Source organism: Papaver somniferum, chromosome 9, assembly GCF_003573695.1.
Source record: "Papaver somniferum cultivar HN1 chromosome 9, ASM357369v1, whole genome shotgun sequence".
Taxonomy (NCBI): Eukaryota; Viridiplantae; Streptophyta; class Magnoliopsida; order Ranunculales; family Papaveraceae; genus Papaver; species Papaver somniferum.
In genome coordinates this window covers 5,272,409-5,298,661 of record NC_039366.1, presented here as the reverse complement: position 1 = coordinate 5,298,661, position 26,253 = coordinate 5,272,409, and the positions used below count along the sequence as shown (strand labels likewise).

General features: G+C 36.1%; 1 protein-coding gene and 1 pseudogene across 1 annotated transcript; both read left to right on the top strand.

Annotated features, from left to right (window-relative positions):
• Window positions 1-3,255: 3,255 nt before the first annotated feature.
• Window positions 3,256-25,017, top strand: LOC113314447 (annotated as a pseudogene).
• LOC113314374 (mitochondrial outer membrane protein porin of 34 kDa-like) lies at window positions 16,309-16,932 on the top strand. The gene is made up of 2 exons (XM_026563170.1): window positions 16,309-16,575; window positions 16,654-16,932. Exons 1-2 carry the CDS (start codon window positions 16,309-16,311, stop codon window positions 16,930-16,932), a joined length of 546 nt encoding a protein of 181 aa, XP_026418955.1.
• Window positions 25,018-26,253: the final 1,236 nt, after the last annotated feature.

The window sequence follows — 26,253 nt, the reverse complement described above, 5'->3', positions numbered from 1 at the left end:
CTGACAAAAGAAGGGTTAATCTAATAAAAGAATCAAATCAACAAAATGGTGATGAGAGTTACATGGACATGTGAGTCAAAGCATCTCAATTACAGATGAGAGTAAACAAGCTAAACCCTAAAAGATATCAGTGTGTATTGTCTAGTTATATACAAAAGAGATTTAATCTGAATAATAATTTGATTAAAAGTCCTAGACACATTTTCATATAACCTGTTATTTAATAATCTCAATAAAAATATAAAGCTAAAGTCTAGCAACGTACTGAGAGATACTCACGATTTTGTGAGCTATGTATGAACTTGCATCACATCTTTGGTAAATTTCTAGTTTAAATGTATGCTTTTGCCAAAAATATAGCTGGATTATGTATAACTTATTAGTTCTTGTTGATAGATTTGAAATGTATGTTTTTGCCAAAAATTATAGCTGGATTATGTGTTACATAAAACAATGAGTAACGAATTAGTTCTGTAGAGGATGAACGAATTAGTTCTACAAAGTCACTGATACTATTCAGGGTATCATATACTTTATTTATGATTGATTTGTGCATACAATTACAATTTTTAACGAGACAACAATTTGCGAATTATTTCTAAAACAGTGGAAGTCACTATATGCGGGCCAAAAAGCAAGATGATACCTGTATAAATCCTAAATATAGAAATGGTTTAAAATTTTGAAAAATGGTGATCCTGGACATCCATGAACCTAAGACAGTAAGACCTATATTTGGGTGCTGTGTTTTTGGTCAGTTATTGAATCTCAATAAATATCTTTTATATAATCTGTTATTGAATCTCACTACGTATTGCCAAAAACAATTATAGCTAGATTATGTATTACGTAGAACAATGAGTAAAGAATTAGTTCTGAAGAGTCACTGATACTGATTCAATGTATCGTACAATTTTTAATTAGACAACAATCTCCTTACTTACACAACAATTTCCGAAGTTGTATGACTGAGTTGGTTATATACATATGAAGATTAATATCGGCTAGTAAACAAGATTATTTTGAAATCTTTCAAACTTGAAGCTCTTGGGACATTTCCTTTAATTAATATAGCAAGAGTTGCCGAAATTCTGTTAACTAATTGAAAAGGCCTGCAATATGGCACAACATTTTCGATTCATTTTATTTAGTAATTCGGTTCATTAGTTTCCACCACCATCTTATTTCACTCCAATAGCTTTATTATTTTGGCAAGTAGGTAAAAGGTTGTTGATATAATATGCAGCTGAAGAAGAGAGGGACTCAATATTGATGCTTGATTATTGTTTTTGTGAAACAATTATTTAAGAAACCTGTTTTGAGGCATACTCATTTTTTTGAGGCATACTCATTCATTATACCATCTAGGACGGGTTTATAAGGGGTGTCTAAAGGTAGTGCAATTACCTATATATCCTTAACCAATTTAAATTACTAGAGTGCCCTTTCCTCAAAAACCTAAAATAAAAAATCAAAATAAACTTTAAACTCAAACATCTTGGACTCCAATTCAATCAAGAAATTGATCAATTAAAGCAAACACGAATCGAAGTGAGCGATGTTGGAGTGCGAAATCCAAATCTCTATTGCTCTTGGATGTATTTTAGAATGTATGTGTAACAAACCCATCTTGTTTTTGATTGATTTTTTTTTGTTTGATCGATAGAATATGATTTCAAAGATGAAATTAGGTTTTTCAGAAGATCAGTTCGGTTGATCGTGGAGTATCAATTTTGAGCCGAACCTAGTGTATGATTTAGAGAAATACTATGTTCGGCTAATGCGACTTTGCTAGATTTTGTTCGAATCATCCGAACCAAAATTCATCAGTTACAGAGTGAAGTTCGGCTGATAACTTTTCAGCCGAACCTCAGTTTTTTGAAAATATACGTAGGTTCGGCTGATAACTGAACTGTTCATCTGGTCAGTAGATTTGGGTTCAAAAAATTCAATATTTTGACAGATTCAACTTATAAAAAGAAATTAAACCTCGTATATAAGTCTACCTATGATTTGAATCACACATTTGGTCATTTCTAATTACTAAAATCTCAAAATTCGAAACCCAAGTTTTTTTTCACTTCTTCTTCTTCCTCTCAAAATCCCAACTATCTCACATAAATTTGATTTATTTACTAATTCACCACTAATAATTTAATTTTTAATCAATCCTTAATTCTAGCTAATCAAATCTAATCATAATCATTAACACCAATTATTCAAGGGTAGTTATGTCATTATAAAAAAATGGATAATGGGTGATGTTGTTTTTTCTTTAATGACCTTATTTTAACATTATTTAGTAAGTATGCCTCGAAAAAATTCAGTATGACTCAAAATAGGCTTTTCTTATTTAAGGAACTGATACGACACTATATATAAGCGCTGAGAAGCCCAAGATAACGCACATCCAAGTCCAATCCTACGGTGGTTTTGCTTGGAATGACAGGAAACAAATGAATATGATTAAAAGGCTTTTGGTCTCCTTTACGGAATGTGCACACTGATTATGTTCAAGACATGATGACTATATGAGTCACGAGACTCACGACAACTTCATCTAACATGTGACAACAGTGAACATTCGACATTAATTTTTTCTTTCCAAGTCTTCACATTTAGCCAACTCCGATTTGAACAGGCGTCTCTTTATTGTTTTTTCCGAACAAAAAGAAAAGCAAGACTTCTGTAATGGAGTTGTTTAAATTACCTAAATTTAAGATGGGTGTGTTGCGAATCATTTATAAAACAGTGGACTGGTCACTAGATGCGGGCCAAAAAAGCAAGATGATACCCATATAAATCCTGATTATAGTCTATACTCTATACAAAAAAATGGTTAAGATATTTAAAAAATGGGTGATCCCATATGAACATCCATGAACCCATGACCTATATTTGGATGCTGTGTTTTGGTCAGTCTTTTTTATTTCCAGTCTGGATATCGGCTTGCCAGACTTTGACCGGATGATTTTGTGTCGACAACTCAAATCGCCCAGAGCGTTTGGTGAAGCTATATTTGGGTGCTGTGTTTTGGTCAAGGGCGTACGATGTCTCGGTCAAAAAGTAACAATTACGGACATGCATGACCAAGGTGAATTTGTTCCTCGTACTAGATAACCCCAATATGTGGACATTCTAATGATTGAGAAACCCTAGCTCCTCTTCTCCTATAAATGCCCAAACCCTAGCTCTCTTTTGTAGCCGGCGTTTCACAAGGGAAAAAAAAAAAACCTCTCTCTCGCAAACCTATCAATGGCAGTAACAGCGGCAAGACCTTTAGTTACGATCCGGAACTTGGATGGAGACATGTCTACTGATGGAGGAAACACACTTCCATTGCCAGATGTAATGAAAGCATCAATCCATCCAGATATCGTCAAGTCTGTTCACGCCAACATGTCGAAAAACAGTCGTCAACCATACACAGCTAGTACCGACGCAGGTCATCAAACATCAGCTCAATCATGGGGAACTGGTCGTGTTGTTTCTCGTATCCCTCGTGTACCTGGTGGTGGAACTCATCGTGCTGGTCAAGGAGATTTTGGTAACATGTGTAGAGGCGGTAGGATGTTTGCTCCTACACGAATCTGGAGAAGATGGCATCGTAAGATCAATGTTAATCAGAAGAGGTATGCAATTGTTTCAGCTTTAGCTGCTTCTGCTGTTCCTTCAATCGTTTTAGCTCGTGGTCATACTATCCAAGGTGTACCTGAACTTCCTTTAGTTGTTAATGATTCGATCGAAGGTGTTGAAAAAAACTAATTGTAGGATCAGAATCTCGCAGCAATAATGCCTCAGAGAAATTATCAACAACACAATACAACAGCGTTGCAGAACAATTTTAGAAGTGACATAATAAACGACGTCAGCTAAAATCATGAGAAAAATGTAATGATTCTGCGAAAATAAGAGAGTTTGGGAGAGTAACATTTGTAAGGTTGCGAGAATGTCGCGAGACATATCCGAAAATAAAGGACAGATTAGCTGTCATCCACTAGGTACTTCCCTATAAATAGTCGTTCAATTGTAAAGGAAAAAGAGAGATTTTTTTTGAGTAAGAAACAGGTAAATAGGAGAGAGAAAATCTAGAGCAGTGGTTATTCTTGATTCCTTTATCTTTTCTTGTAATATTGTTCAAAGATTCATCAATAAAATTAAGATTGTTAATCTAAAAATGAGTTGAGTGTTAATGAAATCATATGAGGGGTGTAGTGTAGGATTTCCCGCAACTACATAATGGCGCTAGAAACAGGGAACATTGAAGATTATTCTAGAAAAAATTGAAGATTAATATTGAGATTTGTGAAGATTTGGAGTAATTGATTAAGAATTTTACATAATTTCTTGCAATTCGTTAACATTGAGGAAATGGCTAGAAGAAGAAATACATCAGAACAACCAACTACTGTTAGAAGAAGTAAGAGAATTGCTGGAAGAGAAAGAAGTGAAATGGGAGAATCTACTAGAATGCGAAATAATGGAGAAAATCAAATTCAACTACCAGTTCAACAAACACTAGTACAAGGAAGGAATATAGATTATGATAGGGTGAGTATACACACTTGGCAATCAAATTCCGCAGAAGAAGTAGAAGAAGAGCAGCAAACCAGAAACCATAGACAGGTAGAGAGAAATCAAGAAGCAGATGAAGGAATAATTCATGGATATGAGGAAATTGGAGCGTTAGAAACGTTGAGACGAAGAATACATGAAGAAAGAAGAGTTGAAGCAGAAGAACGTGCAAATCTAACAAGGAAAAATCACGAATTGAGGATGGAAAATATGAGACTACAGAGTAGACGATCGAAAAGTATTACAAAATCATATTCAAGATCGACTAGAAGAGAGATGAGGCGAAACTCACCCATAATTAATGCTGGAAACAATATTCAAGAAGAAATATCAAATCCTAATGAAGAATATCGCGAAAATAGAGAAAGAGCTGATGATCGTTGTGTTCCACAAAATGAAACTTTTGATAATAGGAAAAATGGTAGAAATCAAGAGAATGGACAACGTCAGGGACAAAATGATCAAGATGGCGAAGGAAATCGAGAGGAAGGAAGGAGAATTTTACATGAGAGAGAAACTCAAAGAAATCAACAAACGATTGAAGAAGAAATTGAAAGACATTATGTTGAACAAGCACGTTTAATTCGCGAACGTGAAAGATTGAGAGCGGAAATGGAAGAACAAGAGCTTCAGGAGACAATTCGCCAAAACAATCACGACAATCGAGAAAGAAGGCGTACACAAAACCGGGATAATGGTAATGTCAATGAAGAGTATGATAGAATATAGAGAATGGCTGAAAGACAGCGAATGAAATTAATGAGAAATGAACAAAATCATGAAGGGGAAAATGAGAGACATAATCATATGAGAATTCAAGATAGAGATGAAGAAGAAACTCGCAGAAGAAGACGAGATGAGGATAATGAAGAAGAAATGCAAAATTTCGTGAGAGAAGAAAGACATGAACGCAGAAGAAAAGAGGCGAAATTAAAAAGACCAATGGATCAAAATTCATGTGTAAATAAACAAATCTTGAAAGAGTTAGAAGAAATGAGAGGAATGCTAAATAATAGAGGAGAAGTGGGCAGAAGACAATTGGATGAAGCTATAGAAGAAGATGCGAAAAATCCATTTACAAGGGAAGTACAATTAGGAGGAATACCACCGAAATGCAATTTGCCCGCATTAACCAGCATTTTTGATGGAACAACTTGTGCAATTCAACACAGTAAAGCCTACGTGAGGCGCATGTTGCAATGGGAAAATCATGATGCTGTATTATGCAAGTATTTCACATCCAGCTTAACAGGGGAGGCGTTAAAATGGTTCGAAGGTCTACCAAAGAATACAATAACATCCTTCAATCATTTGCAGACTACATTCCTAGGGGCATATATAAGTAATATTTCTTCGCGACCTGGTATAGAAGATGTGTTTGGATTAAAACAAAGGATTGGCGAAAGTTTGAAGCACCTAACTAAAAGATGGAGGACTATGTGTAGCGAAATGGATGGCCATGTAGATGAGAGATATCTTATATTATCATTTATCAATGCTATGTTTGCAACCAACTTATTGTATGTCCAAATTTTCAGAGTCAAGAATACGATCACAATGACTGAATTACGAGAACTTCAAGAAGAATATATTGCTCTAGAGGAAAGGCAAAATGAAATGGAATCATACCCAGTTGTGAACAACAGTTCACAAACAGCGAATGCAAACTTATTACCCAAGCTAATAAACACAGTAGCGAATACTTCGCAAGTACAACAAGAGAAGGTGACAGGTAAAAATCAACAGAAACTGGTGGCTATGGGAATCCGAGATCAAGAGGAGTATGAAGGAGAAAGAAATTTCTACAATCGAGGTGGAAACGACAAGATTCAAAGACTCGATCAACCACAAGAAACTTATGGAGGTCAAAGACAAAACTATAATAGAGGACAAGGAGGTCACAAGGTAGTATGGGAAGAAATCAAGATGCCACCTCTAAATGCAAGTGTGGAGAAAATATGGGAAGCTATAATTTTGATGGAGAATATACCAACACCATGGAACATGGGAACGGAACCACCTCCAAACCACATAAGTCATGAGTTTTGTTCTTATCATCATTTTCATGGACATACAACAAATGATTGCAGAAATGTAAAAATAATTATTCTGAGAATGATATATCAAGGAAAACTAAACCACTTTTTGGTAGGGCACCCACAATCTCAACCATTACTACCACCACCAGAGCATCACAAAGTAAACACGATGAAAAAGAAGGAAACATTCTTCATAGAAGTTGGTGCAAAAGCAAAGAATCTATTCTGTCACTCTATCGTACATTCATACTAGACAATTGAAGATTTTCGTGACAATGTTTTAAGTAGAGTGTTCGCAAGAGATAATGATGGAAGAGAAGTTATGAATATTGCGAAAATCTCGCCACTAGAAGAATGGCAGAAACAGATCATTTCTTTTACCTCAGAAGAAATCCCCGAAGGTGAAGAGGTACATGATAATCCATTGGTAGTAAAATTAGAAATTAATCCAAAACCGAAAGAAGATGAGGATGATGAACCTGAAGATTCATGGACAATTAATAGAATTTTAATCGATACTTGAAGCTCTGTGAACATCTTATTTTATCATACTTATAAAACTATTGGAGGAAGAGATGATGATCTTATACCATCAACATATAAGATATATGGTTTTAATGGTACTGCTAACAAGCCTAAAGGGGAGGTTACTATGCGAATTCCATTGAAGAGAATATCTTCTGAAATCCTATTCTGTGTCGTTGATGTAGAATCACCCTACACTGCATTAACTGGTCGACCTTGGCTACATGGGATTCTAGGTGTAGCTTCAACTTTCCACTAGTGCATCAAATTCCCTCACCCCAGCGGTGTAGGAATCATAAAGGGAGATTGGTTTGAAGGAAAGAGGTGTTACGAAACTGAGATAAAATCTTGCGAAGGAAGAGCACACAAGAAGGAAAATTGGTGACACAAAATCAAAGAGACACAAAGAAGTGAGAGGTTGATGGTGGATGCAATCGAAAGAAAAGAAGAAGAGATGTTGCGAAACTAATGCTAGCTCAGAATAAAAATGATGAACATACCACTACCAAGGAAGCAGTAGCAGAAAATAATAAAGAAGCAGAGGATGGTAAAGGTAATAAAAACAAGAAATGTATGAATGATTAATTTGTTGCGACACTCTCGCAATAAGTAAAATTCTCAAAAATACATTTTATTGAATGACAAAATTGAGATTGCGAAATGCAAATACGATATGATGATGTGCGAGAATCTCGCAGAGATAATGAATTTTACAGAAGATAATCAGAGAACAATGACAAAAGAGAAAGGGGCGAACCTTTATGGCGTACACCCTAGTTCGCGAATACAATTTCGCAAGAGGCAAATGTAAGACCTAAAGTACGTCATATAAGGGGGTACCTGTTGCATGGCTCAGGGAAAGGCTACACCGCCACCGGAACCTGAGTCATGGAGATTTGGGGTCAATAAAGCCCATCCGGGAGAGGCACCTTGGATTCTCAGCTTAAACATATGATTTAGGTTGGGCAACTAAGGTAATAAGGACTCTCCCAAGGAGTGCAGAATCTGATCAAGGCGCTGAGGTACACGGTTGAGTCAAAAGTGCCAGGGGAGTTTGAAGCGCACCTTGCCATTCTTGACAAGTCTTGACTTATACTGCACTCGGCCCGAAGAAAACCCCACTTAGGGTGCAGTCTCGTAACCGTAAGTCCTATAGGTAAAAGGGATAAGAGGATGCGAAAAAAACTGGTTGTTGTTAAGACCGGATGGGAGGATCTAACCTTGTATGGTAGAAGTACGCCTCCTTGAAGTGGAAACCAGGGGGAAGATAAGGGCGGCACCCTCCATTAGGGAGCTGATAAGTGTCTTAAGACGCAAATGTCATGAAGCTTTTTATTCGCAAGGGTATTAAGGCTTGTCATATTTGTGCAACAATCCTGAAGAGGCAATAATACAAAAGAAAAAGATAAGACGAAAATCAATGGGTTTTCGCATAAAAGTGCGAAGACGTCTTGCGATTTCGTCGCAAGACGGCAATGTCATGGGGCTTTATTTGCGCAAGAATATTTAGGCCTGTCATATTGTCACAACATTCCTGAAGAGGTCATAATACAAAAGAAAAAGTTAAGGCAAGATCAATGGGTTTTCGCATGAAAGTGCAAGAACGTCCTGCGATTTTGTCGCAATGACAAGAGGTGGCATAATAAGACCTTTAATTAGGAAGGCAAAATAAGACCACACAGGAATGAGATTTTGAAAAGAATCAAAATTCACTTCGGATAAGATTGCGAGATTATACATAATTAACTGCGAAGTTGAGGCACAAAATAAGAAAAATCTGCAAAATCTCTCATTTGGATACAAATAACAGAGGCAAGTATGGGAATGAATGAAATTAGAAAATGTTATTTGTCTCCATATGATATATTTACACAAAAATTCAAAAATTAATGATTATATTGATTAATGTATTGCAAGGAAGAATTGTTTTAATGAATGCAGGTCAAAATGAAAGAAACTCATATATTAAGGAATATGGGAACCAAAAGAATTCGCAAATATACAGAAAAAGGAATAAATGTACAAGTATTACAGAAGATTAAAGAAAGAAACAAAGACTACTTCTTAGTTGATCCTTCATCATCTTCATCAGACTTGTTCCCTTCTTCGTCTGCATCAGAACCTTCATCACCATCAGATTCTTCATCATCAGCTTCGCTATCAGAAATAATCAGACTGGGAATTCTTTGGGATCTCCTCCAAGAGACAAGGATAATCAGAATGAGGAATACTATGGTCATCACAAACCATTTGAATAGTTTGATTGCGAAAATGCATAGCATCATTCTTAAAGTTCGCAACAGTGATCTTGATTTGATTCTTTAATCTAGAATACTTGTCGTTGCGAGAAGAAAGATTCTTTGCGAGTTCCTCTTTTTCAGCTTCAAGTTCCTCAATTTTTCACGATATCTACTTTCAGAATCTGCGAGCAAAAGACAATCAATTATAACTTGATGAAAATTCATAAGAAACAAAAGATTAGTAAAAGAACAGTTAATAACCTTCTCTGTCAGAAATCATATCTCTAATCAAGGTTGTGCTCAACTTGGAGACTAACATTTACACCTAAATCTTTTCTGGCATCTCTAAGATTTTCGCAGCCCAAGCAAATTCATCCTAATTATTTATAAGAAGACGAGAACGAATTTGGTTTTCTCTTTCGCAGAGCTCGATGTTCTTGCGGTTAGCTTCATCTCGTTCAAGTTGAACTTCAAGAAGAGTCTCTTGGAATTTCGTCAAAGCCTTAGCACCTTGATCAGAGATGCGATCCTTATCATCTATGAGACCGCTAATTTTGGTTCTCAACTCATTGATTTTCTCTTTAGAATTAAGAAGGAGACGCTTAAATCGGTTGGCCAAGCCTAAACTAGATCTATGGTCAATGTCTAAGAGGAGAAATTTGGATCTAAGTTCATTCAGAGAAAGAGATGAAATTCTATCATTTGAGAAACTATTTAAAGATTTATTAAGACGCTCGAGAAGGGTATCATTATCCAAGGCATTAGGAAATGAACGAAGAGTGGTAGCTTCATCAGAAAGACCATAAATGTCTGCAAAAAGGATCATTTAAATAAGATAAAACAACAGGATGAATGAATGAAGGGAAAGGAGAAAAGTAACATACTATAGAGCTGATTATTAGCTTGCTGAAGGATAGAGATTTTGTTCTTATACGAAGAAGAATCAATTTCTAGTTGTCTGTTTTTCTCGCGAAGACATTTGACTTCAGCTTCCAGTTCTTCATTCTTTGTACGAAATTGAAGATTCTTGTTTTCAAGATTTTCGCGTCTCATCTCTAGATCTGAGGCAACAGCGAAAGAAGCTTTTCCAGCCTGCGAGAAAATATAAAAAGTATTAATATAAAAAGAGATTTTGAGTTACAAAAATGAAGAAGTAAAAGGGATGAAAGTATACCAGACTATTAAGAGAATGCAGGAAATTGGGAGTCACTGATATAAAAACTCCACGAAGAGAACTATCACCATCCAACAAAGGAACATCGCAAATTGTAGAGAGAGATTTACAGGTGTTAGCGAATTGACTATCTCCCATTCCTTGCAAAGAATCAGAAAAGAAGACAGAGAGCTTAGCCATAGAAGATTCAGATGGAGAATCTTCATTTGCAGCAAGGTCATCATTATCCTCATCATCCTCATCATTCTCGGAGTTTTCATGAAAAGGAATATTTGAAGGAGAAGAAGAACGAACTTTTCTTTTCTTTGAAGGAGGAGCAGTTGGTTTTTCCTTGCGAAGAGCACCTTTGACTTTATCACCAGTCTTCGCAACATTGGCAGGTTCTTCTATTTCAGCAATAATCTTCACACACAAATAGAAATAAGAAATGGAAACAACAATATATTGTTTAAAATCATAAGAGAATGTTTCTTACCTCATCTGTGTATGAGCGAAGATCTAACAAGGTATTAGTCTTCCCAGTCCTGTTATAACTATGTTTCAGTTTTTGGATCTGTAGAATGTCGCAAGGGTCAGCGAACAAAAGAATAAAGACAAATAAAGAAATATAAAGTGAGCGAAATTGTAAGAAACATACCTCTTTCTCCTTCTCGGGCCTAGAGAATACCCAATGTTGATAGGTAGCGAGATTCTCAGGAAGAACATTTGACCCAACAATATAAGGTCCTTTTAGCATCAAGGGAAAAACACACCATTTATCATATTTGGATTGGCGAGGAGTTGTGTTCTTACCAGAATACCAATCAATGTCTTGCATGAGTATTTTAGCTTCATCAATGTTATCTGTCCTTTTCAAACGAATACCCCAGCGAGTATTCTCTTTCTTCATGGAAATCAATTCATAATTTTCAAAGAAACTCGCTACTGTATATTTCTCAGCAATTATCTCCAAGTCTGCGAATTTAGGATCCCTAAGTTCTTTGGAGTACAGAGATCCTTTACCGGCACCACGGTTAGTGATGTAGTTTTGTAGTGGTAAGTAAAGTGTTCGTTTCTCGGACTTGTTGAGATTCGATTTTAGACTTAATATAATATGTACAAGGAAAGCTGTCACAGTATCGAGAGGTACTGAGATTCAGGATTCCACCAAATTCCATTCTTGTGACTCAATTAATAACTCCAATCAATTATAACTCAAATATTAAAAATATGGACTCTTATTCTTTGCCAAAAACAGATTTTTAAAACTTTAGATGTAAATCACAAACATGGTGTATCAAAATCTCTTACGTCTAAGCATACACCATCAAACGAAATCACAACTAATTAGTGAAAATCATGAATCAATTAAAATAAGTGCAAAAAGTCATAAAGAATTATTAAAATTACCACATGCGTGAAATAAGGTTTCCTCCGTCATCCCATTGTTGGGGTTTAGCTCCTCATATTAATCATGATCTCAAAATACATGTATAAAGCTCAAAAGTTGATTAAAAGGGAGTAAAACAATTGAACAGAAAAATCGCAACAGAAATAACTGTTGCAAAGACGTTGTTCACTATTACAAGAAGAACGATATATATGAAGTGTTGTTGAGACTGCAGCTGCGACCCCCACAACTTTGTCGTAAACACTGTTGAAGAAAGACTGTCTCCAGACGTCCGTTCTTCGTGTTCTTCAGCAGCAACAGAAACAGAGTTTGATCGAACTCTGATTTCTTCTTCTCTGGCCCTCCTCAGGTTCCCAAACTCTCGACACCACTTCTATATGACCCGACCAATCTATTTATATCCAAAAGTCCGATTAAATCTCTCCAAAATCTCTTCCTTTCTCTTCACGACAAAGTTGCGGCAATTTCTTGTTTTAGAATTTATACGCGTTTCTGAGCTTTCCTTTTGATCCTAAACTCTTCCTTAGATAGATACAAATCTTTGGGAAGGTTTATAGCACTTTAATCTCTCTAAAATTCCCCAAAAAAGGTCACACACGCGACTTTCCATATTTTGTTGTTGTGATAAAAATCTGTCGATTTTGCCCAGTATAATCGATTTCAACACCCGTATTAGATTCATAGACCCATAAGGAGTCTATCCTATGAAAATCAGAGGTTTAATCGACCTCAAACTCCTCCAAATCACGATTGCCAAAACTGGCAGGAGAGTTTCTATTTTCCCGCCCAAATTCAGAATTTGAACGTGAAGGGGAAAGGTTACCCCTTATCCAGTAGTCGCCCCTTGTCCGCTTCCGGAGTCCGTATAACACTTGTCCCTTGGGTGCGTTTAGTAATTTTTCTGGGATGTTTTCAACACTTTTCTCGGGGTTCCTCCGGGGTATTTCTGGGATGTCACTGGTACATCTGCTACGGAGGTTCAAATGCCACGTTTTGAGCCAATTTCGCCGTAAAAGCTTATTTCTCCAAAAACACCTACAAAGAGATAAAATACCAAAATAAATACAAGAATGAGAACTATCAATATATAGAATCGAGACAAATTAGACACAAAAATGTGTCTATCAAATACCCCCAAACTTATTATTTGTTAGTCCTCGAGCAAAACTAAAATAGAAAGCAAAAATCCTAACTCACTGTCACAGGCTTCGTCGATTGCATTTAGCGTATGCAATAAGCCTTTAAACCCCTAGGTGTCCCTAGTGGCCGAGTTATAGTCTCGGGAGGGATTACAAGAGATATACCCACAAAACGTTTACTCCAGACCCTAGCTATCTACGCAGAACCTTGGAAGGCACTAAAGAATCTCCTTGGTTGACATACTTCACTAGTGGAAAATGGGTATTAAACAACACACATCTGAGACCCTCAGTGACCGTAGTTGGGCTGCTGACCAAATATAACGGTCTCTGATATGGTAAAAACACGCAAAAAATCCGAGAACCTATATAGCTGTCTCTGAATAACTAAATATATTTACCATTCTACCCTCCAATTCAGAGACCCTCAAATTGCGATGTAGATCTGGTAGTTTTGTGTCAGTATTTTTGGGCCCACACTGTGTATGGCCACGATTGAGCAATCTGAGATTCTAAAGTGAGCGGGCGGGATGAAGCAAAAACCTTATCTCTTCACCCACCTCCTATCTTTCCATCTCTCCACCTTTGTATCTCTCTCCCTTGTTTCTTCTTTCTTACCTTCTCCTCCCAGCCACCACCGGTCACCTTCACTTCCATGAACACCACCAACACCGATCTTCAATACACCAATTTTTTTTTTACCACCATCATCCCTCCAGCGCACCACCAACACACCGATCTTCTTTTAGTTGTTTTCTAGTTTTGTTTATCAACTTCAGGAATAATCGTTCGTATCTAAATCCCCTAAATCAAAACTCTAATTTCATTTGATAAGCTATCTTATTTGCAAAGGAAACCAGTAGATCTGAAATTCTTCTCAGATTTGGAGTGAAACTAAGGATTTGATTTGGGGGTTTTATTAAGGTTTCACTAAATTGTGTTTGTAGAAATTTTCATTGATTTTTCTTTGGATTTGGTATAAAATTCTCTGGGTCGTGACTGATTTTCTGCAAACCAAGGCATTTAATTAGTATTTGATATTCATCAAACTGTATCAGGTGATGTAATTAAGCTTTCGAAAGGGTTTGATTTTGTGGATTAGGATTTTGTTGTTTAGTTAATGATGGATTTGTTTTTGATTTGCAGAGGGATTGTATTTACTTGTACCTGTGGATATTATACTAAATATGACTTGTTTCTTGTATGTGATTTCCTACAGTTCTGGATGCTAAACTCCCCTTTCCACCTTTGAAGCTGATTTCAATCACAATGTCCTAAATCGTGATGCCGTGTTGGTGCATATAATTTGTTTTTTTTTTAATCTCTTGTTGTTCTTATTTTTGAAGATCCAGTTGAACTAAATTCTTATATGTTTACTTTTTTAGCAACAACTTTAATCGGATTCCACTTCATTGTGACTGCATTTGTGGGTATGGTATGGTTTTTAAATCAAGTGCCTTATCAACATCCAAGCATGTGCCTTTATGGGAGATTCTTTGGTTCTCAATTGTTGCTAATGTCAATCACAGGAATGAGTTTGAGGCTTGTGCTAAACTCTGTTCGATTTTATCAGGTCTGAATTATATAGTAAAAATATTTCTTTCGTTTAAGAATTTGTTTCCATATGCTGTTGGATGAATTTTCTGGTGACTATTGATGCTTTATGGAGTACTTGTTGATGCAGATGAGAGGAGACTGTCCATTGAAGCCATTTTGGATGAGACATTGAAATAATTTTAAGTGTTACTGGATGGTTAGTATGTCCACCACTTAGTTTGCTTTTATCAGACTTGGTTTTTGGATATATAAATGTTCTTGTGAAGATTGAATGCAGCCATCCAAATTTAGTTTTCCATCATAAACTGATGAATGAATTGAATTTTGAGATAGCCCATTACATGCTTGTTAAAATCACCCAATGAGTTCCGTCTTTCAACTATTGATTTTAGTTTTGAATTGATGTACAGATTTCACCCGGTTTCATGTTTTTACCATTTGTTTTCATATATTGTTTGTAAAAAGGACTCACTGAGTTCCATGACTTCCCTCCCCTAGCTGGGGTAGTTAGTTGATTCCATGTCATTTTGCTTTGCTTTTGCTGCTGGAATCTTGTACAGAACCTCTACGTGGGTTTAAGCCAAACTTGGTGGTGTTAGTAATATGGTCTGGGATTTTTCTGTGCTGTTAGAGCTGTCCCGAGTTTTTTTTCTTTTTTTTTGGTTACTTTGTCAAGTTTAAATTTCGTGTGTTTAGTTAAATTTTCCTAAATCAGTACCTGCACACCAAAAACAAAAATGGTGGTGCAATTGGAATTGATTTCTTGTTATTCACCATCTCAAATAGATTTTTCCAATTTTATTTAAGACAATGCATTGTCTATTCGTTTGTATAGTCAGTGTTCCCTAAAAATATCCACCATGCCACCAAAATAGCAATGCCGAGTCCAGCCATCACATCCAATTTGTATCAGCTAATTCGCAACCCGAAAAAGAGAACATCTATAACTAATTTGATGCTAAAAAATTGTAGTTCAATGATGTCTTGTCTCCTCTTTTGCTTGTATTTTTTAAAAATCTGGTCTTGCAACATATTTAACTAATTTTATTTATTGTTTCAAGAACGATATAAGTGTATTAGTCTTCTTTTTATGATACTGTATACTTGATATGTATATGTACCTTCAGTGTACAGCTCATGGGATTTCTAGGAATCATTCTTGTGGATACGGAATTGTGGTATAGAGTGTCGTGTACTTAATATGGTTTGAGTTTATAGTATCTTCATTTGGTTAGAACACCTGTTGCTCTGTAATTGTTGATGGGTCTATTAGAGCACCTGCGTGACTATTATCATCTGTTGAATTTGTATTCCAATACCAGAATGGTTGAGACGTTCATTGATTGAGATGTTCAATTATTTTTTATAATTTTTTATTCATTATTCGTATGATTATGAATCACTACGGATTGTTTATTTGTTTGTCTCCATGTTTCTGTTTGTAAATTTCTGAAACAATGTCTCCATGTTGATTTAAGTAAGCATCAGCTCGATGAGAAGATGAGTGTAACATAAAGCAAGGTAGTGTACGGTTTACAGAGGATGGAGATTGACAGAGGTAGTCGGAGGGTACATGGTATCTTTCTGTTTCAGGAAGCATTGAAGATCTCCATCTAAGGGAATAGGTGTGTATTGTGTTTTGTTGTATTGTGTTTCTGATGATCGTAACATGAGGGTTATGTTAGTGATTAATCACATCTCTGAGTGTTTTGACTGGAAACAACTCGAGCTTCAGTATCAACATGAGTACAACAACATCAGTAATAGCATTGGCTTGACAGAAAACCCCATGGTCAATTTCTCTGGAGTTGTTGGAACACCCCTTCTTGCTCTTGGTACTGATCTTTCTTACGACATTGCATCCGGTAACCTCACCAAATGCAATGCTGGAGTGAGGTTCGCAAATGCTGACCTGATTGCTGCTGTCACTTTGTGTGTATTTTCTTTTGAGCTCTTTCATATGGATGACTGACTCTTTGTTTTTAGTGAGTGTTTTTCTTTTTTTGATTGCCAGGCTCCTTGTTTTCTTTTGTCGATGTGTGTGTTTTTTTTCAATGCTTCTTACTGCCACGTTGAGAGTCCCTTGACCTATACAAATGTTGGTGCCAAGCTTGCCCATAGTTTCAGTACAAATGAGAACACCTTGACCATTGGTACCCAGAAAGCTTTGGACCAATTGACTTCTGTCAAGGCTAGGATCAACAACCATGGTAAGGCAAGCGCTCTTATCCAGCACGAGTGGAGGCCAAGGTCCCTCTTCACCGTCTTAATTAACCAACTGACGGTGAATTAGAGTAGCCGATAATCTTATACTAAGTTTTTATCAACCAATTTAGTCTTTGTTATAGAGAAGCTCAGATAATAATATTGGTTTCTTGTATGATTGTTTTACATTTTACACGTGTTTTACTGTCACGTTTAGGAACTGAGAATGTGATGCTTAATATCTAATTTCTAAAATGAATTCTTCAGGTATGATTATAGGTGCAGTTGGGTCAACCGTCTATTGCCAGTCGCACTGGCTCTCGTTTTCCTTACTAGGTATTCATATTTTCCCTAAAGCTAACTAGGCTCAAACTTTATTCTCAAACTTTATGTTCAAATGATGGAATTCAATTTAGACTGTTGGATTATATATTTTAGAATTAAGAAGTGCATAATTTCACTCTTGTAGTAACATGAATGTTCCCTTGTTATTTTTTCAATTTATTTGCTTCTTAATAGTTTTATATATGTCCTTTTTGTTTAAACATTAATCCCCCCCACCCCCCACCCACCCCCACAGTTAGTATCATCAAGTGTCGGTCATTTTTAGGCATTGGGCATCTATTCTTTTAGCCTACTGCACTTACGTGTACAATAATTTTTGTGTACAAATGCATGATTTGGTTCTTTTGGCTTGATAAGTTCTCTAATTGTTAGTACCATTACATTTTCTTTCATTTATTTCTTTAATTGATAAAGACTATAAAGTAGAGGCATAAACAATGGTTTTGTTTGTATGATTAATATCCATAACGTATCAGTTAGATGCTTAAGTATAATTTTTGGTGTTTTTTCTTGTTGTCTCTTCTCTTGGTGTTTACCTTGTGCTTGTACCATCCAATTTCTTGACTAATCAATATATCATCTGTTGTAGGCATGGTTTTAAGTCTAATTTGAAGGAAGTGATCATACCCATCACGTACTTACTGGTAAGTCATACTCATCCTATCTAATTTATTTGGATATGCACATTTATGTCCCTTTATTTCTTCTATTTTTGAGAATCATAACTTACTTTTGCTACAGATACACCATTATGAAGTATCTTCTCAATTGGGGAGTTGGGAATTTTAACATTTTGTTGTTTAATCAATTTTCTATTAGTTAATCATGTTGTTTAATCTTAGAACTTACTAGCTATCTCGAACATATGTATTGCTCTGAACTAAGGATTTCAATCTTTTTTTGTGTAATTTTAAACCCAGTGGATAAAATGAATGAATGTGGAATTCTCAAATTTGAGTTTAAATTTGAATTTCAGTCTTCCATTTGATTTGACTTGACTTTGACTTGACTTGACTTTGATGCAGTCAGATCATTTCAGATTTACCCATTCAGGCATTTCAGCAAATCTGAATCTATATTTTTTTATATTATAATTTAAATATGAGACCCACGGTTAAGGGTCTGTACCTCGTTACCCTTATAATCGGTCGTTATTCTGAGACCCATGGTGTTGGGTCGTACCAAACAGAGACGCTTTATCAGAGACCCCAACAGAGACGGTTAAAACTGGTCATATAACTCGTATATATGACTTGTCCTGACGGTCGCGGAACTTCTGTTTTCCACTAGTGCTTATTGACTACAGGAGGAAGTACCCTGATGCGAAATTCCAATTGTTGTACACGAGTTTGCACTCAAGCATACTAAAACTCATATATAAGTCACAGAGCTCTACTCAGATATTTGTACTATGGACATCATATTCGGAGTCAAACTAATCACATGGATAGATGGATATATAGAAAAACATAGATGGTTTTGATGTTTACTAGGTGAATGGTGTTTCTCATATATGTCTGAAGGCCTCCGCCAAAATGAACCTATCCTAATGGACTGAGATACTAGTCTGACTAATATCAACACACTGGCATATACAAGGGAACCAGTGGTCGATAATCCTAACTCTATGTCAACTAAGTTGGCATATACAAGGGTACCAGTGGTCGACTTTATTGAATTTATTCCGGTTGGTCTGGTGGTCTGGTCTCAATTTTTTTTTTCCTCTTCAACTTTTTTTTTTTTTTTGTATCTCAATCACTCTAATTCACCCTAGCATTGGTAACAACTTGAATCGTGAGCCCCACCTAATCACTTAGATAAACATAGTTTAAAAACAAAACAAAATAAAAATAGAAGTGAAAAGGACTCAACGAGATATGGTGAAACTATCATGTTATTTCTAACACCTGAGCTCTGTGCTTTTATGAATAGACTCTTTAGATGTTGCCATCTAATCAGATTGGTTCCTCAACTCCTACAACCAGCATGCTTCCATCCACTTAGATTAGTTAGTGCCACCCTTAGTAAACATAAATTTCTAGGCTCTGGAGTTTATTTATACTGCAACTAAAAAGTTTCTCCCATACCCCCAAACTTAAATCTAACATTGTTCTCAATGTTCTAAAGATAAAATTAAAAGCATGAACAAGGAGAAACTGTTACCATTTGAAGCAAAAGAGTTAAGGAAAAATATTACCGTGTTGCATGAAATTGGGTTACCTCCCAAGAAGTGCTAAGTTTAAAGTCCTCAGCCAGACATTGGAAGATTTAGTCACCTCATAGAATCATATATTAATAGCCGGAATAATTGTGGGTCATCAAAACCAAATAGAGCCATCACGAGTAAAAGGAATCTGCAACATGCCAAGAAAATCAAATAAAGCACACCCTTGTCTAGTTTCTTGTTTAAGACAACTACATCTAGTTGTGGTTCAGGTTCAGGTTCTATAACTGGGTCTAGATAAAATATTTTCATGGGTTGCGTTTCCTCATAAGTTAGATTCGAATGTTCAAGATTAAGAGTCTAAAAAAACTCAACTAAAAACTTAGTAGCACACAATAATAACCTGAATAATTGAGGATCCTCTAAGTCAATTAGATTTGACTCACACAATCGACCACAATGAAACTGGCGGTCAATCTTAAGCAAATGTGTCAGTTCTATTTTCCTAAAGTATTTAGGCTTAGTCTCAAATCTTAATATTCGACACATTTGAAAATCATACATTCCCACATTTGGAAGAAAAGTATTTGGTGGGAAAACAAAGTCAATCTGGGTATCATATCCTGGTTCAACCACATCAACCAGAGGATGGGTTTCTAATAACTGAACTTCGTTATGGATATCACTAGGTTCAGGAAAACGTGTATGAAGATAATTTTGTAAAATGGTTGAGGCAGATATGACAAGACCCAAGTGAGGGACCTTTATAAGAGTTAAATCACATGGAGAATGATAATCACCCCCAAACTTGGAGTTTTGGGTGTCTCTAGATAGACTAGCTACAATTTCGCTAATTTCTAGATCATCGGAATCATGAAAATGGTCAATTGCTTCTTCTAGGTTATACTCAGGTGATGCCTCCTCACACATGTTTAAATGCTTTACGAGTTCATCTTCTTCGTCTAAGACTATTGTTTCTAAATCGCTAGACTCTAAGATATTTTTCTCAGAATAAACTCGTTCCTCTAAACCATTATCGACTTCGTAATCAAAAGGAAATACTACATCGTCTAAAACGAGGGTATCTCTAGTCAAATCCTCGTCCTTTTGAATAGGCGAATAATTATTAAAATTATTTGGATTTGAACTAGAAATAATATTATTATTAAGCTCAATTGGAGTAACAAATTCCTGATCGCTATGCATACTTATTTCAAATTCTTCTTCAACACTATCCTCATCATAATCATCATTATAATAACATGAAAATGGTTGAACCTCATCTAAACAAGTAGTGTTACCAATTTTATCCTCGTCATCTTGATTATGAAAATTACTATCCTCAGTTTCAAGGGTATTATTGGAAACACTATATTGGAAATTAAGATTATTTCGAGCAATTCTTTCGTTCGTCTCAGCTATCAGCTTGAAGGATTACTCTATAGAAAGTTCTCTTTCGTTATAAACTAAGTTATTCATCTCAGCTAACTTACGTGTCGACTCCTCTAATTTCCTGAGGGACTCTTCTAAAGGAGAAATATAAGAATTTTGCTCGTATGACCGGTGCGTGTGTGGATAGTAATTGGGCTCATCAAGGTATGAGCCATAACCTTGAAAAGGATGATGTTCCCAACCACTATTCACACTATGGTCAAAGTAGTAACGTCCATTTTGAAACTCAGTCGGATATTCGTTGTATTGGCTATTGTAATACCAGTTCGACATTCTATTGCAGGGGTGTGAGTTGTCACACAAAATAAAACCCACTGACAGGGGATTCGTGGGTGGATAGAGTCTTACCTCCCGTACCATACGGGCGATGAACCGTTGAAGTCTACTCAGGCCACCGACTCCGATGTTAGTGTACGAACCCGAGGGGCCGAGACAGTATCGTAACTGTCGTCCTTCCCTGCAAACAATTTATATTTAATCTTAACCCTTCCGTAGGGTTTTAAAAAAAATAATGTCCAGTCCAAAAATAAAGTCCAAAAAGTGTCCAAAAATAAAAAGAAAAATTACAAAAACTAAAACCCTATTTACAGTTTCTAAAAATAAAACAAAATAACTATATACAAAATATTCTTCTTCACTCCTTTTGGATTCCTCTTTTCTTTCCTTCTTTGGCGATGCTTCCTTTTATAACACTTTTTCTTTCCTTGTAGCTTCGATCGAAATCTGAAAAGAATCAAAAAACACCAAAGGCGTAAAAGAGCACAAAAATTCTAAAAGAAATAAAATAAATATAAAACCTAAAACCTAATACAAATCTGCGTCGGCGGCACCAAAAATTGATGTAGTTTTGTAGTGGTAAGTAAAGTGTTCGTTTCTCGGACTTGTTGAGATTCAATTTTAGACTTAATATAATATGTACAAGGAAAGCTGTCACAGTATCGAGAGGTACTGAGATTCAGGATTCCACCAAATTCCATTCATGTGACTCAATTAATAACTCCAATCAATTATAGCTCAAATATTAAAAATATGGACTCTTATTCTTTGCCAAAAATAGATTTTTAAAACTTTATATGTAAATCACAAGCATGGTGTATCAAAAGCTCTTACGTCTAAGCATACACCATCAAACGAAATCACAACTAATTAGTGAAAATCATGAATCAATTAAAATAAGTGAAAAAAGTCATAAAGAATTATTAAAATTACCACATGCGTGAAATAAGGTTTCCTCCGTCATCCCAGTGTTGGGGTTTAGCTCCTCATATTAATCATGATCTCAAAATACATGTATAAAGCTCAAAAGTTGATTAAAAGGGAGTAAAACAATTGAACATAAAAATCGCAACAGAAATAACTGTTGCAAAGGCGTTGTTCACTGTTACAAGAAGAACGATATATATGAAGTGTTGTTGAGACTGCAGCTGCGACCCCCACAACTTTGTCGTAAACACTGTTGAAGAACGTCTGTCTTCAGACGTCCGTTCTTCGTGTTCTTCAGCAGCAGCAGCAGCAGAAACAGAGTTTGATCGAACTCTGATTTTTCTTCTCTGGCCCTCCTCAGGTTCCCAAACTCTCAACACCCCTTCTATATGACCCAACCAATCTATTTATATCAAAAAGGCCGATTAAATCTCTCCAAAATCTTCCAAAATCTCTTCCTTTCTCTTCACGGCAAAGTTGCGGCAATTTCTTGTTTTAGAATTTATACGCGTTTCTGAGCTTTCCTTTTGATCCTAAACTCTTCCTTAGATAGATACAAATCTTTGGGAAGGTTTATAGCACTTTAATCTCTCTAAAATTCCCCAAAAAAGGTCACACACGCGACTTTCCATATTTTGTTGTTGTGATAAAAATCCGTCGATTTTGCCCAGTATAATCGATTTCAACACCCGTATTAGATTCCTAAACCCATAAGGAGTCTATCCTATGAAAATCAGAGGTTTAATCGACCTCAAACTCCTCCAAATCACGATTTCCAAAACTGCCAGGAGAGTTTCTATTTTCCCGCCCAAATTCAGAATTTGAACGTGAAGAGGAAAGGTTACCCCTTATCCAGTGGTCGCCCCTTATCCGCTTCTGGAGTCCGTATAACACTTGTCCCTTGGGTGCGTTTAGTAATTTTTATGGGATGTTTTCAACACTTTTCTCGGGGTTCCTCCGGGGTATTTCTGGGATGTCACTGGTACATCTGCTACGGAGGTTCAAATGCCACGTTTTGAGCCAATTTCGCCGCAAAAACTTATTTCTCCAAAAACACCTACAAAGAGATAAAATACCAAAATAAATACAAGAATGAGAACTATCAATATATAGAATCGAGACAAATTAGACACAAAAATGTGTCTATCAGTTAGCGAACTCTAACATCAGACGGATGCAATCCCCACTCAATTGAAAGATAGCTCGCGAAAATCCCGAGTGAGCGAGAATTTCATAAAACAGAGGAATATCTGGATCATAAAGAGGAATGGGGAGACCTGCGAGAATTTGACCTAGCGAAATTATGATTGATTGATCATCACAATATTGATCAGAGAAAAGTTTAATAGAAAGAATTGATTTGGCACTTTCACCAGGAATGGTAGAAAGTGTGAAACCTTTCTCTGCAAGATCTTTTTGGACGTCTTTTAAGTTTTTCTCATGTTTATGGCCACTTGGAGGCATATTTGAATATAGAGTATGGGAATGAATAAAAAGTAATAAGATTGAAGAAGGAAGGATTACAATAGCGGAACTTACGGAAGAACAATAAAGTTGCAGAGATGAGAGAATAAAAAGAGAAGAGAAAGTAAAAAGAAAGTGGAAAGAAGAGTAAGAAGAATATATAAAGAAGATTTTTTACTCGAAGAAATAAACACCATTAAGACGAAAAGACATGAGCGGTTGAAAAGCAGCGGTTGCAGAAGACGTGTCAAGAAACAGATGGAAGATAGAATACGTGTGATAAATGCAGAATATGAAGAGATGAATAGTTACGGCATTTCTCACATCATTCTCTACTTTGCAGAGAATATATGAGAAGAGGAAAGATGTAGGATCAGAATCTCGCAGCAATAATGCCTCAGCGAAATTATCAACAACACAACACAACAACGTCGCATAACAATTTTAGAAGTGACATAATAAACGACGTCAGCTAAAATCATGAAAAAAATGTAATGATTCTGCGAAAATATGAGAGTTTGCGAGAGTAACATTTGTAAGGTTGCGAGAATGTCGCGAGACATATCCGAAAATAAAGGACAGATTAGCTGTCATCCACTAGGTACTTCCCTATAAATAGTCGTTCAATTGTAAAGGAAAGAGAGAGATCTTTTTTGAGTAAGAAACAAATAAATAGGAGAGAGAAAATCTAGAGCAGTTTGATTCCTTTATCTTTTCTTGTAAGATTTTTCAAAGATTCATCAATAAAATTAAGATTGTTAATCTAAAAATGAGTTGAGTGTTAATGAAATCATATGAGGGGTGTAGTGTAGGATTTCCTGCAACTACACTAATGCTGCTATTAAGGTTTTGGAACAACTTGGTGATTATGCTGATGCTGAAAAGGTCAAGGAGAGTGAGAAGATCAGACCAGGTAAAGGTAAAATGAGGAACAAACGTTATGTTTCTAAGAAAGGTCCTTTGATTGTTTATGGTGCTTAAGGGACCAAGATTGCAAAAGCATTTAGAAACATTCCTGGTGTTGATCTTGCTAATGTAGAGATACTTAATTTGTTGAAACTTGCACCTGGTGGCCATCTTGGTAGGTTTATTATTTGGACTAAATCAACATTTGAGAAATTGGATTCGATTTATGGATCTTTTGAGAAATCTAGTGAGAAGAAGAAAGGATATGTTTTACCTAGATCAAAGATGGTTAATGCTGATCTTGCTAGGATTATTAACTCTGATGAAGTCCAATCTGTTGTTAAACCTATTAAGAAGGATTCGAAGAGAGCATCAATGAAAAAGAATCCTGTGATGAATTTGAACAGTATGTGGAGATTGGATCCGTATGCGAAGACCACTAGGAGGATGGCTCTTCTTGCTGAAGATCAACGTGTTAAATCTAAGAAGGAGAAGCTTGAGAAGAAGAGGACCAACATTTCCAAGGATGAGTCTGCTGCAAATACGGCTGCAGGAAAGGCGTGGTACCAAACTATGATCTCAGACAGTGATTACACCGAATTTGATGTCTTCTAGAAGTGGCTTGGAGTGTCTCAGTGATTCACTAGTTCATAGTTCTTGGATAAGGTTCGAATTTCTTGAGCACTTGCATTTCTTGTTCAACTATTTTTTTTTTTTTGCTATTTAAACTAGTAGTATTATATTAAGTAAAAGAGAAATCTATCTTGTCTTCAAATATGTGCACACTACACGCTCCTCTAAAGAGTGTATATTTGATATATTCATTTGGTTAGTAGATTAGTTAACTATGACCTCATTACCACCCGTGTTAATGAGGAAATTAAAATATCATGTGCACACAGGTTAAGTAGTGTAAACAAAATCGGTGTCTTTGTTTTTTTTTTTGAAACTGAAAAATGAATAAATTGAAAAATTAAGAATGAACATAGTTTGCATCCTCTTCTAGTTGCGTAATAATCAAGCTAGGAGGATCAGATGACCAAACATTACTTAGCTTTTATACTCTAGATAGCTTAGACAACATGTCTGCTACTTTATTTTTCTCTTTGGGCACATAAGAACATTCCCAAGAGTTAAAAACTAAAAAAGAATTCTTAATAGTACGAATCAAGTTGTGTAATCTCCAGTCACAGTTGTTTTTCTCATTGTTCACTGCATCAGCCACCATCTTTGAGTCCAATTCAAATCTAACATTCCGAAGGTTCATCTCCTTAGCCCATATAATCGCCTGCCACAGACCTTGACACTCTGCGAAGGTTCTGGACTATCTGAACCTGCTAAGTGGATGCATTTGCTCCCTTTGTGAGTACCTACAAAATCATGAGAAATTAGTCCTATACCACCACTGTTGTTAAGACAAGAACCATCTGAATTAATAGTAATTGTTCCTCTGGGAGGAGGAGACCAATGCAAATTATGTCTGTTCTGCCTATGAGGGTTTACAGTTTTCTTCCTACATATGTCAGTGAAATCAGAAAGATACTTCCTGCAGTTTTGAATAATAGTTTCAGGTGACACTGAAAATCCCTTGAAAATGGTATCACATCTGTGAGACCATATGCACCAAGCTACAATAGCTATTCTGCAGATTATATCTTCATTAATCTGTCCAGATTGAAACTGCGTGAAATGACTTATTATCCAGTCTTTGAGAGTGACATCAGAAGGACTTCTTACACCCAACACAGCAAACCAGACCAAGTGAACGATGTGGCATTCCAGAATACAATGACAAGCTGTTTCAGTGACCTGCTGGCAGAAAGAACAGCTATAATCACCATCTTGAATAACATGCGTTAGTTTATCTCTTGAAGG

Excerpts from the sequence above, each read along its gene's own strand:
- LOC113314374 (XM_026563170.1), top strand. The coding sequence starts at position 16,309 with ATGAGGGTTATGTTAGTGATTAATCACATCTCTGAGTGTTTTGACTGG. Across the intron at positions 16,576-16,653 it reads TTGCTGCTGTCACTTTGTGT|GCTCCTTGTTTTCTTTTGTC; the intron begins GTATTTTCTTTT and ends TTTGATTGCCAG.